Source organism: Dryobates pubescens, chromosome 4 (assembly GCF_014839835.1).
Source record: "Dryobates pubescens isolate bDryPub1 chromosome 4, bDryPub1.pri, whole genome shotgun sequence".
Classification (NCBI taxonomy): Eukaryota; Metazoa; Chordata; class Aves; order Piciformes; family Picidae; genus Dryobates; species Dryobates pubescens.
The window spans coordinates 5,496,369-5,514,436 of NC_071615.1; the positions used below are offsets into that span (position 1 = coordinate 5,496,369).

Here is an 18,068-nt window from a genome sequence, read left to right on the forward strand (position 1 = left end):
GGTGAAAAGACCCAACCAAAGGATCCAGTATCATGTCAGCACAGAGGCATTGGAAATTACTGGGTGAATTGGACACAAAGATAAGGGAAGGCTTCCATCCTTAACATAGTTTTCATCAATGGACTAAAACTATGAAGTAAATTGATGCAGTTGGATAGTTTTTGTGTGGAGGAAACGTACATTTACTCTATATGGCTTATGGGTTAAAAAGAACCCCCATAAAATAGGAAAAGCTGTTGAAGATTAATGGAGTGTCTTTCACCAGAATGTTGATACCTTAGAGATGCTTGTGTATGAAGAAAAGATTGTGTATAAGAAAAGATTACTAGAGTAACATTGAAGAGAAGGGAAAAGATGTGAAAAGGCTGTTCCTCACCTCCTTCTCATGTGGAACTTAGGCTAGTCTCCATGCTGACAAAGTAGAGCCAACTATCAGATGAGATTGTGCTGTGTTAAAGGCTCAGCTCTGGATTTCCTCCATTTTTACTTATTTTTTCTCAATACCAGAGGCTTGAAAAGCCACTTTTTTGGGGAACAACATTGTGTTGTGACAGCTCAAGCAATGAAATTTTTCTACTGTGTTGCATCGTGAGTGACAAAGATATCTTGCTGCCCCCCAAACCGGTAGAAGAATATGGGGTTAGCTTCTACCCCTCTCTCTCATTAATAATGCAACAACAGCATAGGAACAGGTAGTTCTTGGGTCAACATTTCACAGTTTGTTGTTGTGGGCAACTGCTAATTTGCTTCCTGCAGCATGTTTGTGTTTCTTAGCTTATTTCGTATACTCGGTCAAGTTTGGCAATCTGGATTGGATTTCTTCATCCCCACTGTGAAACGCAGAAACTCTCTACTTTTCCTGTGTATTCAAGAATCACTCTGGGAGGCACTCCATTTCTGAGAGGTCAGCAAAAAGAGCTGATGCTGACTGGGGTTCCCATCTAGTACTCCCATTCAAAAATCTTGTATACATTGAGGAAGATTCTGTATGGTTTCCAAACCTCCAGTGATGCCCTAGATTAAAGACAGTTCCATTTATTTATTGCAAACATATCCCTTGAAAATACAGAATGTTAATCATAAACAGATTTATTTTTAAGATAACTACTCTTTGTTACATGAACATATGTGGACCATAACACTTAGCCAGACAAATCTTTACTAGTTAAATCTCAATTTGACTTTGTAAACCACTGTGTCCTTCATTTTAGCATGTGGAACAAACAACTCTCAGTTCCCCTTAGAATTAGTTAATAAATATTTCTGAATTCTTGAAATGTTCTAGGATGCAAACAAAGCACTGGCAAAAATAAAACACATTTTTGTTAGCTGTTATATCCAGGAAGCTGGGGGGGGGGGGGAAATCATCAATTTACCATAAATGTTAAAACTTAGGCTAATGTGTGTGAGAAAACAATTTCTGCAACTGGTAAATTAGGCTTCTTTTAGAGGGGATTCAGTGATGGAGAAAGAAATTAAATAATTTAATTTATAATTAACATTTACTATGTGGAGATGTATAACTGGGTAATGGGATCTTTAGTCAAGATCACCTCTATCATCTTCATTGAAAAAAACGCTATTTACTTCATCCAGGATAGCACTATTACATCTCTGTACAGAAAAGAAGGTAACACCTTTTTCTATACAAGGTACAAGGTGCTGTGTCTTCAGCCAAAGGCTTCAATAAACTGCTTGGTGATTTCTTCAGGCAGGAATATTAGAGCAATGAAGACAGAAGTTATGCTTTGTAACCAGTTCAGTGCACTCAAAGTGTTAGATGTCACAGGTATCACAGCACGGAGGCCAGAGTCTCGCAAGATCTCAGCAATTTTCCACAATCAACTATCTGAAAATTAAGACTGTTTCATTTAACAGTGATGGAGAGCTCCTTCTAGCCTCTTGGTTGGGACTCTTAACATTAAAGACTGGGTGCCAACAGAGCACTGTCACAGTCCCAGTACTGGTATGCTAAGTACTGCAGTAACAGAGCACCAGAGGGGCTTTCATGCCTACGTCCTAACTTGCTGTACTACTGTGCGTTCGTGAGAACACCCTTGGTTCCCGCAGTGCAGCTTCTTCAGCAGACGTCGCAACTTGTTGGGAAAGTTTTTGTTGATGTACCTGTAGAGCAAAGGCATCACAAAGCTGCTTGAGAAAGCCAAGAACTTGGATAAGATCTTGGTAAAATGCAGTATTCGACTGAAGTTTTCATCCGCCATTCGCCCTCGTGCGTTAGCAAACGTGCTTACCAAGAGGGTGACGTAATAGGGTGTCCATAAGGTGAACTGTGTACAGACTGTGGCAATCAAAAGCCTGTGCACCGATGGATCTAATCGTCCAGTGTCCTGATCCAGCGGTGTGGCCTCTTTGCGTATTCTCAAGATTAAGATCAGTGCATACAGTACAGCGATGGCAGGCACCACATACCCGATAAAAACCATAATGGCGTGAGCTGCCTCTTTGTTCTGCATCTTGGAACATTCAATTATTTTAGTGGAGACGTGATTGCAGACATAGAAGAGGAGAGATGAGAAACTTGTCAGCATGGCACCACCCCATATGAACCCACAAACGTGTTTGGTGTTGTACACGCTTGACATGTAAGTCCTAGGTAGAGCGCGTTCGATGTAGTAGTCCAGGCTGAGTAATGTAGTAGAGTACATGGTAACTAAGGAGGAGACGTTGAATAAAATAAGTAAGGTAATATAAACTTCATTGTTAGAATTCCAGATGGCCCATTTTGTGTTGGCAAGACCCAGAAGGTACATGGGTGCCAGAGCGTTGATGATGAGACCAGCAATAGCAATGTTGACAAAATAAACGTCTGGCATAGTCATAGTAGCTTTGTTGTAGAGATTAACCAGGACCAGCAAGCCATTGTAACACAGGCCAATGGGGAAACATATAATGAGGTAGAGTAGGGAAAAGATGGAAAGCACAAGGTGGAAGTCATGGCAGAGATGCTGGTCCTCGCTGTGCTCAGTACTGCTGTTTAAGGTTTCACAGCTCCACATAGTGATTTTAGCGTTTGTATCTTCTCTGTTGGTTAACAGCTCCTCTGTAGAGAGAAAAACAGGGAGAGCATTGTTGAAATATTCCATTGGAAGTGAAATGCAGTGCAGTATGAAGAAAACATTTTAAAGGTAGGCATTACACGCTTCACATAATTGATCAGTTTAAGGTCAGTGACTGAAATGCCTTTTGAGCTGGTTAGCTTAGAAGAAAGTCATCAGTGATTCAAAATTTCATGAGACTAGTAAAGGTTCTGAAGGTTTAATTTAAATGCAATTAGTGGCAAACGACTTGACACAGGACACTCAACAGAAGTACATCATAAACTGTGTCTTTAAAATAAGTACTGACGTGTTACACATGAAGATTAGTACCATGCTCTTAAAAATTATTAGAGAGTACCTTCTATATCGTTAATAATAGATGAGCAGCTGCTGAAGAATTGTAGGATATAAGCTGAAGTGTAAGTTTTAGGAATAAAATTGAGAATACAGTTCTCCAAGGTGTTAAGTAAGTTCTCTCCTGAAAAGGTAGTTTCTTAGGAGGCTCATCCAAGGCACTATGATGGTAGATGTATACTGGATCTCTGATAAAATTGACTAAGACTAAAGGAAACTGGGAAATGGAGTGAGGGGGGTAGGGGTGGCTTATATGTCTGTTTGTATTCAGACTTCCAACCTATAACCATTTAGTTCTAAAAAAAACAATGGACCTCTGTAGTCTCAGGAACCTAATATCAGGGCAGCCTGACTTTCCAAGAAGGCAAGAATTAGCTATTATTTCCTCTCAGAATAGGTTGAATTCTTTAAAAAGCAGACTGGTATCAGTAGTCGTTGTCCACTTATCTTTGCTTTATCATCAGGCAAGAGGTAATAGTTTAACTTCAGTACGATGACGAAAAGTCTGTTTCCAAAATGCAGAAATAAGAAATGACCTCTAATGTACAACTCAAAGTACCTTTAAAATCATGCCTGTATCTGCCAGCCCGTTTCTTAGTGTAGACTTTCTGCAGCAGATGATTTCCCGTGCCACATGTACTCTGATTCTGTCAGAGAGTCAGCATTAAATTTGTGTGCTTCCCTTCCAGCACGTATAGGAAAGTATAAGTGCACATACCTGCATTCTTTCCAGACAGGGAACAAGATTTAATCATAATCCACAATAAACATTGTGCAATTACTATGAATGTTACTAGACTGCATGCTGTACTCCATGAACCATATGGCTGAATGACACAGTATGGGTTTTGTAAGCATGTGGGTATGTGGTTGCATCTCAAGTGCTAATCCTTTGACACTTCACCCGTAGTACAGAGTTTGTTCCAGAACCATGTCAACTTCATTTTTTAATTTTCCACTGCAGTTGTTTTGTGTGCCTGGTTTGTTTTTTTTTTTTCCTAAATACCATAGCCTGTGCCAGAAACCAAGCTAAACCCCCCAGTATTTTCAGCTGGGCAAACAGATATTTAGTCTGCTGTCCTATGTTGGATTTCCTCAGAGAAGTGGCTTCCGTGGCAGTGTCCTGGTAAGCAGCACAAGATGCAGTTTTGTCGTTTTTAATGCTTGCTTTCACCTTTTGTAGAACAGCTTCCTGAGGTTGTTTAGGGTTGTTGGGATTTTTTTTGTCTTGTTAAATCAGTTCTTCAGCTGTAATATTGCATGTGAGTAGAAAGTATAGTATCTTTCTGTTGTCCCTCAATCCTCATACTCTATTTGAGCACCGAAACCATCCCAGTTTAATTTCAGGAAGCATCTATTGCTTTAAGTTTTGAAGGACAAAAAAGCAAAGCCATTTTGCACAGTTGAAGGCGACCAAACTTACATCTCATTGAACTGTTATGACTCGATTCAACCAAAGCAGCAGACTGGAACTGGATACTGCAAATGCATGCAGTACAGTGAGTGCAAGGGTGACTAAGCATAGACATGGATACAGTTCACGTAATTCCATTATGTAGGTTTATCCTTAAGAATGTAGCTTTGATTACTCCAGCCTGAATTACATCAGCCACAGAATACCTGCCTATGTATTGTCTCAGAAGATCAACAGTCTTTGTATTTCATAGAGCAGGAGGATGTCTGGTTTCACAAGTGTTTTCAGTAATTACTCCTTTTTCCCCCCCCTCCTTTACGTCCTTTAACTGCTGTTAAATAGGACAATTCTGGTTTAAGCACGGAAATGATGGGCGATTCATTGTGCCGAACAGCACCCGTATGAAACTAGCAAAACTTAACTCCCGGAATTAGCAAAAGGAAAATGCAAACAAAAAAAGAACAAAACCCCAAAACATTTTCGGGAAGAAATTTTGGTGGCGACTTCTACACTGCCAGATGAGGCATTTTTGCCGTTAAGGTAGAAATCACCCCTTTTCACTTGTCACTCACCTGTGCAGGCACTGAACCTGTCTGCTGTGTTCTACAGGCCCAGCTCAGCATTCCTCACCTAGCCGTCTCCTTTGTCAGTTTTTAAGGCAATTTCGTCTTCACAGACCATGTCTGGGTAAGCCCTGACGGTGCTCTGATGCAGCAGTTTTACTCCATCCATCTAAACCAACCCCGTCTCCAGCCAAAAGGCAGTTCTGCAGCTCCAGGTTGACTCAGTTGCATAAGTGAGTGCTGCAGCCCTCTTGTTTACTGTGGCCTGCCTCAGCCTTCCCCGACGCTTCCCCTGGTCCCGTCTGCTTTCAGACTTTTATCCCGCTGAAAAGGAAGCTCGGGACTGTAAAACGTTGAAGGGAAGAGGCTCCTGCCAGCCGCCGCTCGCTCTCCAGCCAGCCTTTCCCACGGCCCGACCTCGGCAGCCCTTGCTGTAAAGCCTCTTACCTTTAATTCACGTCTGACATTCCTCCGCGCTGCCGGACCCGAGCGCCTTGGCTCAGCAGCGCTGCCGCGGAGGGCAGCTGGCGGCACAGCCCCGGCTCGTTCCTCTCGGAGAACATGGTGCTGGCCCCTCGCAGCGTGCTGCCCTGCCAGCTGCCTCCGCTGCACTTGTTTTTCCTCTATAAGTTACTCACAAGTTTCTGCTTGGCTTGGCAGGCGGCAGGCCCCTCCCTTCCTCTGTTTACAGCCAAGCTCCAAGGAGGGAGGCTGCGCTCGGCTGGATGCAGCTCCCTTCAAGCCTCTGGGTTTCAGATTTACTACTTAAAATACACGGGCTGTTGGAGCACGCAGCTTTGTTATGGTATTGTCATCTCCACCCGGCTTCTCCGGGGACTCTGGAGAGGCTGTTCCACTCCCTGCAAGGGCAATCAACAGCTCTCCTTCAAGAGCGTGGGTTTTATTTTTAACCTGGGATCAGAATGTGTGGCTTTGAGGTTTCGTTTTTATAGGCCATAGATCCTAAACAATCAGCGTTTAGAAATGACTGCGCTGTGATGTGCACAGGTGCCTGTGCTGCTTGCGGAGATGAGCCAAGCTTGTAAAACGAGCCGGGAGAAAAAGGTTCTGAGCGTCTCCTTTGAATCTGGAAATCGCTTTGGTGTTGGGAAAAGGCATTGTGACACGAGCTTCGTTCTGTGATGCTCTGAAGGATTCTATTCTGCTTCCTTTCTGAAGACGCAAACAGTTCAAGAGTCACTCGCAATGAATGGATGTGAGTGTGTGTCTTCTCAAAACCTTTAAAATGGATCATTTTTTGAAAGAGTTTTTGAACTCGGATTTATCCCATACTGGAGTATTTTTTACTGTGGTTTTTCTGTTTATATAGACATTTCTTAGACTAATAAGAGACTACCTTCAAAATAGATTTTAAATTGATACTGTTAACCAGAACTGAGAGCTGCCTTACCTTCTCCAAATAATTTGGCTTATATTTAGAGATTCTGAGGCTTTATTCCATAGCAAATAAACAACAATGAAAAATTCCTCAATGAAAAATGAAGCAGGTGTTTATGGAATAAACACCAGAGAAATGCTAAAAATGGTTACTCAGTTTGAGTTGTACTCCATCTGACTGCGGTTTGGTGTGGGTTTCTTTTTAGGCAAGACCTGTGCTGCTTGCTTTGTATTTAAGAATTCTTTATGAATATTGTAAACCCACTGCAACTCCCAAATGGCAGAAAATGTCTGCATTCCTATTTGATACACAGCTCACAGACAGAGCTGCATATGGACTATGGATAGCTCTGTGCTACAGTCTCTGACATCAAACCTTCAGAATCATTACGCATTCACTGGGGAAAGGGCAAAGTAGGAAAGGTGTTAGTGTAGAAATACTTTTAGAGTGCTGATACTTGGCCAAAATCTGACTTCTTTGCATGTCATAAAAGTTGAAGGTGGTTTTATTTAAATAAAAATGTGAATTAAGTACACAAGAGAGACTTCTTACAGTACTGCACAAAAGAGCATGTGGTGGCAAAGATTATTTTAGAAGGGATGCATAAAATGAACTTTAATTGCCGAGAAAACCGAAGTGCTGCTTGGCTGGCAGCACAGAGTCAGGTGTGTTCAGATGTTTCCATTCAGAAGACAGCACTAAGTTGCAGAGCAGGTTGGTTAACAGTTTCAAGTGTGACCATTCTGCGTGCTTCTTATTTTATTTGGCTTCAGAAATCCCAAACGTTTATCCAGCTGTAGCACTCTCTCTGGCTCTGCAGATTTTTGTTTTGTTTAGACAATAAATGATTTGTCTACTTGCTCTGTTATCTATATGTGAAATAGCTCTTATCTAGATTATCTAACCTCTGAATATGTGTTTTGACAAGTTGTAATATCATTATAAACCAGACCTAGCTAATAAAGCTGTTGCCAACAAGGTAAATCTCTAAGTAAACCTTCATCAGGTGTTCTAAAGTTCCCACAGGATCCCTTAATTCCTGGAGACTGAAAACTGAGGGTGCTGCATAGGGGAAGGCCGAGTGCCACGTACAGCATTGCTGGATACCACAACCTTGCTTCAGATCAAGGCTGAGGAAACTGAAAAGTTGGACCAGAAGTGTTGCATATATGCATAAATCAGGATTTAGCAGATTGACTGCTACATATTTGGGCTTGAAAAGTGCTGTCATAGTAAATATTACCTTTGGATTAATTCTGAAAATGTAAAATTAGGGACTATTGGCATTTCTGGAAAAAGAGCATAGCATACCTGCCATGAGTTGTGCCTCAAGGGGAACACACTCTGAACTCTCAAGTGTGAGAGAATGAAGTGTCACACTGCTGTTACTTCTCAGTCTGGGTAACACGACATTTTTTCAGGCTTACTAGCTTATATACATACCATAGGGATTAACAGAAGACTTGTTGGCTGGATTTACAGAAAAGCAAAACTAGATTGCCCAGGTTAACTGTGAGGGGGAGAAAAAAATGCAGCAGTGCAAGTGAGTAGGTTTCAGAATATACTTCCTTTATGCAGTTGCTGAGTTGCTGCTGTTTATGATATGATGATACAGCTCAGATAAAATGCTTTTAGCATTAGTGGAGAAGAAAATCCTGCTTGATACTGGGTGCTAGGCTGAAAAACAAGCCCCTTCCAACCCTATCATTTATGTCCTTGTGGTGCAATCATTGACCAGTTTGGCGAGTGGTACGTTGATAATTGATACTGGTTCCATTTTATAACGTAGTTAATTCAGTGTAATAGAATGTGAAAGAAGCCATGGCTAAATAACAAGAATAATTGATATGAAGTAGCACTGACTAATAACCCTGTCTTGGATGTTCAAACAAGTACAAACAGAAAAGCAAGAGTAGGTCAGCTGGGAAGAGGGGTAGTTTTGTCTTTCTGTGGTAGCACTGTTTGTCCCTGGTCCTGTGAGAGGGAGCAGGGAGTTCACCACTCTTGACAAGTGACCTCATGGGAAGAGCAGGCTGCTCAGCCTCCTGGGCCCACTGATTTCACCCTTATCATTAGGCTCAGCTTTTGGTTTTCTAAACCCATTCCCTTTGCAGGATGAATGTGCTTTAGTAGCAACATACCAATAATTAAGCTTTTTAAAAAGGTAAAAGACAACCTTTGACTCGTAGACCTATTGCCTGCTCCTGCTTAATCCTGCCCAACTGAGCGCTGTGAGCCCATTTCCAGCTCTGTAGCTGGTCCAGTGTTATTTCTGAAGTGTTCCTTCTGTCCAGACCTAAATGCTTATATGCATTTCCCCCTAATTTTTAAAAAAGTTTTTCACATCTGCCTGTCCCTTATTTTCCTCTTTATCACTTCCTGATGACTCCATTGCAGTTAACCCTGCACGTCACATTTGCTCATGAAACATCTACAATATCATATCAGAGTTATCACAGAGTTTCCAACTACGATACTCCTTCACTTCTTACTCCTCTGTTACTTTCCCATGGGACCTCCCAGGCTGTTCTTAGGTGTGTTGAGTCAATAGGATGGAATTCTCAAAAAATATAAGGGGATATACTTCTGTCCTATGGAATGAGTAGAATAGAATTAACCAGGTTGGAAAAGACCTTTGAGATCATGAAGTCCAACCTATTATTCAACACTATCTGATCAACTAAACCATGGCACCAAGCGCCCCATCCAGTCCCCTCCTAAACACCACCAGTGATGGTGACTCCACCACCTCCCTGGGTAGTCCTTTCCAATGGCCAATCTCTCTTTCTGTGAAGAACTTCTTCCTAACATCCAGCCTAAACCTCCTCTGGCACAGCTTGAGACTGTGTCCTCTTGTTCTGGTGCTGGTTGCTTGGGAGAAGAGACCAACCCCCACCTGGCTACAACTTCCTTTCAGGTAGTTGTAGAGAGCAATAAGGTCTCCCCTGAGCCTCCTCTTCTCCAGGCTAAGCAACCCCAGCTCCCTCAGCCTCTCCTCATAGAGCTTGTGCTCCAAATCCCTCCCCAGCTTTGTTGCCCTTCTCTGGACACATTCCAGCAACTCATACTTCTTAAACTGGTCTTTGCATTTTGACTTCTGTCATCCTTTGAGGTTATCCACTCTCCCTTTCCAGAAATTCTGAATATACGTTGTTTTCAGGTCACTTCAAAACTTAGCTCCCTCCTGTGGGCCTCTCTGTCACTTGCTGGGTGACCTTTTTTATCATTCCACAGATGTTGGCAGCCACCATCCCTTGATTATTCTTTCATTCTATAAGCACCATCCATGTGATAAATCATCTGCATAGCAGCTACCTGGTCATTCAGACCCCACTTGTGCCATGATAATCTGCTTACTGTCCCAGCCTCTTGGCAACCTACTAAACAGATGTGATTTAATTTTTGTTTGAAACCTTTTGTTTATGTTATTATCATTATTCCATAGAACAGAAAACCTATCAACAATGTCAGCTGCACACTTTGTTTTCTATTTAGATCATTCATCTCTGGGGAATCTGAGTTCATGTAAGGCCATACTGTAAGTTGGTGTCTGCAACTTGCTGTCACAGGTCAGGAAGCATCAAGAAATAAATTCAGATGCTCTTTTGGTGTGGATGAAAGAAGGAAACTTAATTTTAGGTTATGGCAACTGTTTTTGAAGATGCACATCTATATATTAGATTTCATAGAATCATGGAATAGAATTGTTAGGGTTGGAAGAGACCTCAAGGATCATCTCGTTCCAACCCCCTGCCATAGGCAGGGACACCTCACGCTAGATCAGGTTGCCCAGAGCCACATCCAGCCTGGCCTTAAAAACCCCCAGGCATGGGGCTTCTACCACCCTCATGGTGGAGAACTTTATTCTGTCTTCACAGTTCATACACATATTTTGGGCAATCTCTATCAGATGTGGATAGCTGTATTTCCTTTCTTCTTTCTTCTCCTCTGTGCTCAACCCTCCCAATTTTAAGCAGCTTAAAACTTATGAGAACTAATAATATACCCCAATAAAGAAAGACCAAAAAAAAAAAGATCCACTAGTCTAGATGCTGTAATCAAAACTGCCAAAGGGCAATTCTTTAAGAGTTGGTTCTATCTGTTAGACAGTGGAAGGGTGGAAGTGGTCTGGAAGGTTGTACTAACCAAATACTAGAGAGGGTAGAAGAAATTCCTGCAAAATGGGGTAAGTAAGCTCTGTGGAGAGGAGATAGTCCAGCATTAAGGCCCCTAAAGATTTGGGTGGGAGGAGTCCCATGTTCAGACACAGATGCTATCTGCCAGGCACATCTGCCATGCCAGATAAATCCTCCTTTTTTATGCTGTTTATTTCTTTTTAATAGAGTCTCTGCAGGGGTTTGGTTGCCAATGGTTGTACCCTCCTTGCAGCTGCTCTGGAACAGCTGCACTGAGCGCTCTGCATGGGTTAACTCTATAAACCCAGGCATGTTTTGTTAACTTCTCTCAGTGTCCCTGTATCAGATGAGGGTGACTGGTCTCCTGCTCCACCTCTTCCTGGCTTTAGCTTTATCACTGAATTCCAACAGAGCCTCTATATGGAAAACCTGACGTATCTTTCTTAACGTTTGCATGTGGTGAGGAAGCTGTCTGCCATCCAGGGAACAGTGTAGCTTTTAATACATCATAGATGTGTTGTGGGGTAAGATTTCACTACTACAGATAGTCAAATACCATATTCATGTGCAGTTCTAGAGCCAGCTGTTGGCAGAGTAAGGAAAGCTGATTGCTTAGAAAAAGGGGGACAAACCTCCCTTTTTAGTTTTGTACTTTTGTTGTTGAGGGAGTGATATCTTGGGGCTGGAGGAAGCACCTTCTGTGCTGGGCCTGTGTTCCATGATCCCCTTGTGCTTTCACCCTTCTATTCCACTGCTCCCCCTCAATGCCTGCTCTTTGTCTCACCATTTTGCAGCCCCAGCTGGGTCTTGCCCCATCCAACAACCCAGTCTTTTTTGCCCTCTCAAAGCATCCTCACAGTGTCTTCAGCCCACTGCTGCAGCAGCTCGTTGCTCCTTGGGCACCTGTTTTAAGGAGAAGTTGTGCAGGCTTGGGCATGGTCATGCAGTGGAGGGAACTATGTGGCGTGCTGGGAGGGGACACTGTGTGGCCATGGGCACTTGGTAAACACTGCCTCCCTCTTGGGTACCCAGCTGAGACAGCACAGCCCCAACCCCTTGGTTTTCCTCACTCAGCATGGGCAGGTGCCAGAGCCAGGTGAGTGCTTAGTCTCTTCTCCCAGGCAACCAGCACCAGAACAAGAGGACACAGTCTCAGACTGCACCAGGGGTAGTTTACGCTGGAGGTGAGGAGAAAGTTCTTCACAGAGAGAGTTATTTGCCATTGGAATGTGCTGCCCAGGGAGGTGGTGGAGTCACCATCCCTGGAGGTGTTCAAGAGGGGATTGGATGTGGCACTTGGTGCCATGGTTTAGTCATGAGGTCTGTGGTGACAGGTTGGACTTGATGATCTCGGAGGTCTTTTCCAACCTTATTGATTCTATGATTCTATTCCATCAGGCAGAATGAATTTATAGAGTGGTTACCTGAATTTGTCTACAAGCCTTAACTGCCGGCTGGGGTTTGCCAAATGAGACCCAATTTTGAGATGGCCAAATAGCCATTAGGTAATAATCTTCTTAAAAACCAGAGGTAAATGCAAAACAAACCCTGCAATTTTCCTAGTATTCATAATGCACTTCCAGTAACTTACAGTGTATTGAATAACAGGAACAATTAGAATGAATGTAGTGTTGGAAAAGAGGCTTCAGAAGATGCTTCGAGCTCTGGATTTTATAAAGCTGACTAATTGTAATACCAGAGGTGGCAGCTTTAAAGCATCAGCAAAGTAAACAGCACCATTCAGAGTGCTGAGCATGAACAGCCAATTAGCATTACTGCAATTCCTGGGCCCCTGTTTGCAGAGCAGCTGGAAGCTGATTTTGATGTAGGTACCCCACTTTAAAACTAAGTGGCAACAAATGTAAATAAAACCGAGTATCCAGATGATTAAAAGGTGCCATGTACAGGTGTTTGCCTGGTTCAGTGAAAAAAATATATTTGAAAATGGAACTTCACAGAATCACCAAGGTTGGAAGAGACCTCAAAGATCATCAAGTCCAACCTGTCACCACAGACCTCATGACGACTAAACCATGGCACCAAATACCACGTCCAATCCCCTCTTGAACACCTCCAGGGATGGTGACTACTCCACCTCCCTGGGCAGCACAATCCAACAACTAACAACTCTCTCTGTAAAGAACTTTCTCCTCACCTCCAGCCTAAATTACCCCTGGTGCAGCTTGAGACTGTGTCCTCTTGTTCTGGTGCTGGTTGCCTGGGAGAAGAGACCAACCCCCTCCTGGCTACAACCATCTTTCAGGTAGTTGTAGACAGAATAAGGTCTCCCCTGAGCCTCCTCATCTCCAGGCTAAACAACCCCAGCTCCCTCAGCCTCTCCTCACAGGGCTGTGCTCGAGGCCTCTCCCCAGCCTTGTTGCCCTTCTCTGGACACGTTCAAGTCTCTCGATGTCTTCTTAAACTGAGGAGCCCAGAACTGGACACAGTACTCAAGGTGTAGCCTAACCAGTGCACAGTACAGGGCCACAATGACTTCCTTCCTCCTGCTGGCCACACTATTCTTGATGCATGCCAGGATGCCATTGGCCTTCTTGGCCCCCTGGGCACACTGCTGGCTCATGTTCAGTCAGCTGTCAACGAGCACCCCCAGGTCCCTTTCTGCTTGGCAGCTCTCCAGCCGCTCCGACCCCAGCCTGTAGCTCTGCATGGGGTTGTTGTGGCACAGTTATGGCACAGTTTCTACTGTGCTTACAACTGCTGAGCCACAGAATCCCAAAGCCTTAATTAAAACATACAATTTCATAATTATTTTTTTTGCAGAGCACACAAGCTCATTAACTGCAGCAAATACTTTAAATTACATTAGAAACTGAATGCAAGTTGCAGTTTCTTCTCAATGGATTTAACAAGGATTACAGGCACCTTCAGAAGCCATTCTTACTGCCGTGATGCTGGTGTTCAGAGTAGCTGGGACTTAAGAGTTGCACTGTTAAGATTTATACTTAGTAGATGTCCCACTGCTTTTAAAGTATTTAGTTCATTATTTTGCTGGCTGAAGGAACTGAATACACTTGATGAGTGACTGCCTTAAAGGATCTTTCTTACATGATAATCATCAGTGTTTAACTGTAGGGGGGCTTTCCCCTGGGTATCAACAGAGACTTTAACTGTGTAACAAGCCAGTTAAGACTGGCTTTGGGGGAAAAAATGTTTATGAAACTTATACATTCCTCTTTTTTTTTTTTTAGTGTAAAGGTCATTACATCATGGAGACAAGTTTAGATTTTTCTGAGGAGGCCTTCTTAATATTTGAGACAACAGAAAATTGCAAGGCAGTTTTAGGGTAGATTTCTTTAGCTGTTTTTTTTTTACTGTGGTGGTGGGTTTTTATTTGTTTGGTTGGTTTGGTGTGGTTATTTACAACAGATCATTTACACCTCTTAGGAGAAAGCAAGCAGCTAGTTCTGTGCATTTCCAGCATTTTGGAATTGCTTAGACTCCAGGTGAGGAATGTATATGAACTCAAAACTGAGCTTCTGCTCAGTGGCTGGTGAGAGGCCTCGAGCACAAGCCCTATGAGGAGAGGCTGAGGGAGCTGGGGTTGTTTAGCCTGGAGAAGAGGAGGCTCAGGGGAGACCTTACTGCTGTCTACAACTACCTGAAAGGTGGTTGTTGCCAGGAGGGGGTTGGTCTCTTCTCCCAGGCAACCAGCAACAGAACAAGAGGACACAGTCTCAAGCTGTGCCTGGGGAAGTTTAGGCTGGAGGTGAGGAGAAAGTTCTTTACAGAGAGAGTTGTTAGTTGTTGGATTGTGCTGCCCAGGGAGGTGGAGTAGTCACCATCCCTGGAGGTGTTCAAGAGGGGATTGGACGTGGTATTTGGTGCCATGGTTTAGTAGTCATGAGGTCTGTGGTGACAGGTTGGACTTGATGATCTTTGAGGTCTCTTCCAACCTTATTGATTCTATGTAAAGAAGTCAGATTCTTGCCAATCAACATTAATGCAAACTATCCCTATTCTGTACATTGCAGTCTGAATTTATCCTGGGGACAGAGTGTCAAAGGTGCCCTGACTCTGCTGGAATTACTCTGTAAATGAGCTGGCCTGGTGAGCTGGCAGGGTGGAAACAGCAGCTCTTATCTTAGCCCACTGTTTGTTAGCTTCACCCATACTTAGGACTTGTGATAGGGAACACTGCTGGTATTTGGCAGTGAGAAAACATTCCCCAGTGATATTTTGCTGCCAGTTGCAAAGACTGACAGGAGGCCCAGATGGTAGTTTTCCTGGAAACCACAACATAATGCCATTTCCTATTAGAAACATTGGTGAGGGCTGACCTGGTGACTTCACAACGTCATCTTGACTGGGTAGGAAACTCTTGTGAAACAGACTCAGGCTGCAGGGACCAGCTTTCCAGTAAATGCAGAAATACTGACATAGTTCTTTCTCAGATAACATTTAGAAGAAAGAGTCTAAAAGTGGTTTGAGTCTGAAGGGGAAGATTGTCTCTCAGATGTGCTGCACTAAGGCTGCAGTTCAAAATTCGTCACATCCACGGGAGATATGCAAATACTTTTCTGATAACTATCAGCAAGTCAGAGACATCTTGTTCTTGACACTCCTCTGGCTTTTAATTTCTATTGCCTGGCAAAGGAAATACCATTTTCTAGCTGCCTCTTGGACGGACTTGCATATTTACTCCTTGCATCTTACTCTATTTATGATGTCTGAAGAAAATATTTTGGTTTTACATTCTGGGAGGGCTAATATAATAACAATGCTGGTCTAAGGGTGGCTATTATTAGACAGTAAGATTTGGAGTAGGAATTTTCATTTACCTGGGGCTTGGTACTTACTAAGGAGCATCTCACTGACATTTATGGATCCTGATTTGTACATCTCTTGTTTGTCATCTGCCACTCCCCACTCCACTCCATCAGTGACAGGGTTTGGGGTTTTTATACCCCATATTAATGTAGATTTCCTACCAATAATTTTGATTTCTTGTAAGGCTCCTCATTGCACCTGTATGTATTGCACCCCATAGGAAGCCTGCACTGAAGCAGGCTCTTTGCAGGAGCTGTGGACTCGGGAGAATAGAGTAGCCCAGGCTGGAGCAGGTTTGCTGACAAGACTTGTGACAGACACCGTGAGGAAACCATGCTGGAGCAGTTCATGAAGAAGTGCAGCCCATGGAAAGGACTTGTGTTGGAGCAGGGGAGGATTCCTCCCTCTGAGGAAGGAGCAGCACAAACAGCATGTGATGTACTGACCATGACCCCTGTGCCACTGATGGGGAGGAGGCAGTGAATTCTGGAGTAAAGTTAAACCCAGGCAGAAGAAAGGGGTGTTGGGAAGGTGTTTTAAAGAGTTGGTTTTATTTCTCATTACCTTACTTTGATTTGATTGGTAATAAATTAACCTAATTTCTCCACATCAAGTCTGTTTTGCCCATGATGGTAATGGGTGAGTGATCTCTCCCTGTCCTTACCTCAACCTGGGAGCCTTTTGTTACATTTTCTCTCCCCTGTCCTGCTGAGATGCTGAGTGACAGAGCAGCTTTGGTGGGCACCTGGCATCCAGCCAGAGTCAACCCACCACAAAAATAAATTCAGAATCTACTTCCTACTGTGCTAATGGGTGGAAGCTGAGGAGTAATTAGTTTGTCACAGAGCCAGTTTCTTAGTAATGATTGATAAGTGGTTGTTCTTGAATAGCCCACACAGGCACAGGGTGCATACCATGAGGAAACCACAGTTTGTAGGGAGGTCACTGGAGCCTGCTTGCCTATCATCACTTAAATAGGCCTTCCCCATTTTAGTTGTTGTGGAAAATATGCAGGGTATTTTGATAAAGCTCTTATCTGATGTTCAGATCCTACATGCAGAAGTTCAGATGAAACATTCTGATGTGCAGATCTCAAGCACAAATGTTCACATGAATCACTTTGTCCAGACATTTGATTAACTTTTGGGGTTTTTTTCCTTCATCATTTCAGCATCAGTCTGACTTCTGTTGAAATCCACAGGATACTGCCTTGGCTTTAAATGATGGGGCCAATCAGATACGTGTGTGAAGGACGTGATGCTGGCATGAGAAACAGGGTGCTGCCTTTTTATGCTGCCTTAGAAGTAGGGTGCTGCCTTTTTATGCTGCTTTAGCACTTACACAAAAAGGGCATAAAGTTCATCTGACAGGGCCCTAAAGGAAAACAGGTCTTCTGCTAAGTACAGTAGAAAACAGATCTGCAAATATCATGTTAAAAATGCTTATGGAGGATGCAAAGGACAGCAGTCATTCTGCTTATTCAAAGCTGCTGCTGAAAGCAGTTAGGAAGTTTTTTGGTGCTTTGAAGTTTGCCTTTGGCTTGCCTACTTTTATAATGTAATTGAGAATGCAGCCTAATTGTGATTAATTAGTTAATTAGTTACTGCTGTGTCTTTTAGCTGCTTTGTAGTGATATTTTCACAGTATGGTTTGCTGTGGTTTATTATTGTGCTGTGAACAGAAGATTCACAAGTCTCTCACTTTCATTGAGACCTTTTTTGCTTTATTAAAGTCTAATTAGATTAACTTTTCCTCTGTTCCTTTGCTATACTTCTAGGTGTAATATATGGAAGAACTGAGATCTTGCATATTTAGAGCCATTAATAAAAACTTGAAGGCACATACTCAGCTCATAAAGAAACAGCAAATGAGAATTCCAGCCTAGGGTACAAGATCATGAAAATTGCTATGCAGAAGATAAAGCCTACTGTAACTTTCTGTTGGGCAACCAGATAAAAGTAGCAGCATGACCCATTTAAGCAATGATGGCTTTTTTGCCCCCTAATGATCTGTTACCCAAAAACTGAACATCACCTTCTGTTCATTTCCACTGATCCAAGGCTTACATGCACTCATGTGAATTGTTTCTAGGCTATGAACCCCCCAAAAGCAGTCCAAAAGCTGGAACTTCTTAAAATCTCACCTGGTAGGCACTACCCTGTTGCTCCTTGGTGGCTGGCAGAAACATTTTGCCCATCAAGTCAGCCCCTTTTCTAGATGAGCTCAGCAGAAACTGCAGTATCTCATTTCTCTAGTGGGGATAAACAATGGGAGAGCTCAGGGAAGGATCGCTGACGCCGCTGCGCTGCCCTGGGCAGTGGCACTGAACTTTGTGTATACATGTGACTTCCCCTC

At 43.1% G+C, this 18,068-nt stretch overlaps 2 protein-coding genes across 4 annotated transcripts in view; one reads left to right on the forward strand and one right to left on the reverse strand.

Moving 5' to 3' along the window:
• The window catches only part of C4H7orf50 (chromosome 4 C7orf50 homolog), a 153,683-nt gene that overhangs the window by 48,797 nt on the left and 86,818 nt on the right, over positions 1 to 18,068 (forward strand). The gene's annotated exons all lie outside the window — the stretch shown is intronic.
• Positions 1,355 to 18,068, reverse strand: part of GPR146 (G protein-coupled receptor 146) — a 58,480-nt gene continuing 41,766 nt past the window's right edge. The window contains exons 1-2 of one of the 3 annotated variants that reach the window (XM_009908837.2): positions 5,838 to 6,017; positions 1,355 to 3,061 (exon numbers count right to left, since the gene is read on the reverse strand). In XM_009908837.2, coding sequence (XP_009907139.1) covers positions 2,013 to 3,017 — 1,005 coding nt within the window. In that variant the 5' untranslated portion in view covers positions 3,018 to 3,061; positions 5,838 to 6,017 and the 3' untranslated portion in view covers positions 1,355 to 2,012. Of the gene's footprint in view, positions 3,062 to 5,399; positions 5,797 to 5,837; positions 6,018 to 18,068 lie in introns of those variants that run through there. The other 2 variants (XM_054180366.1, XM_054180365.1) reach the window with 2 other exon arrangements.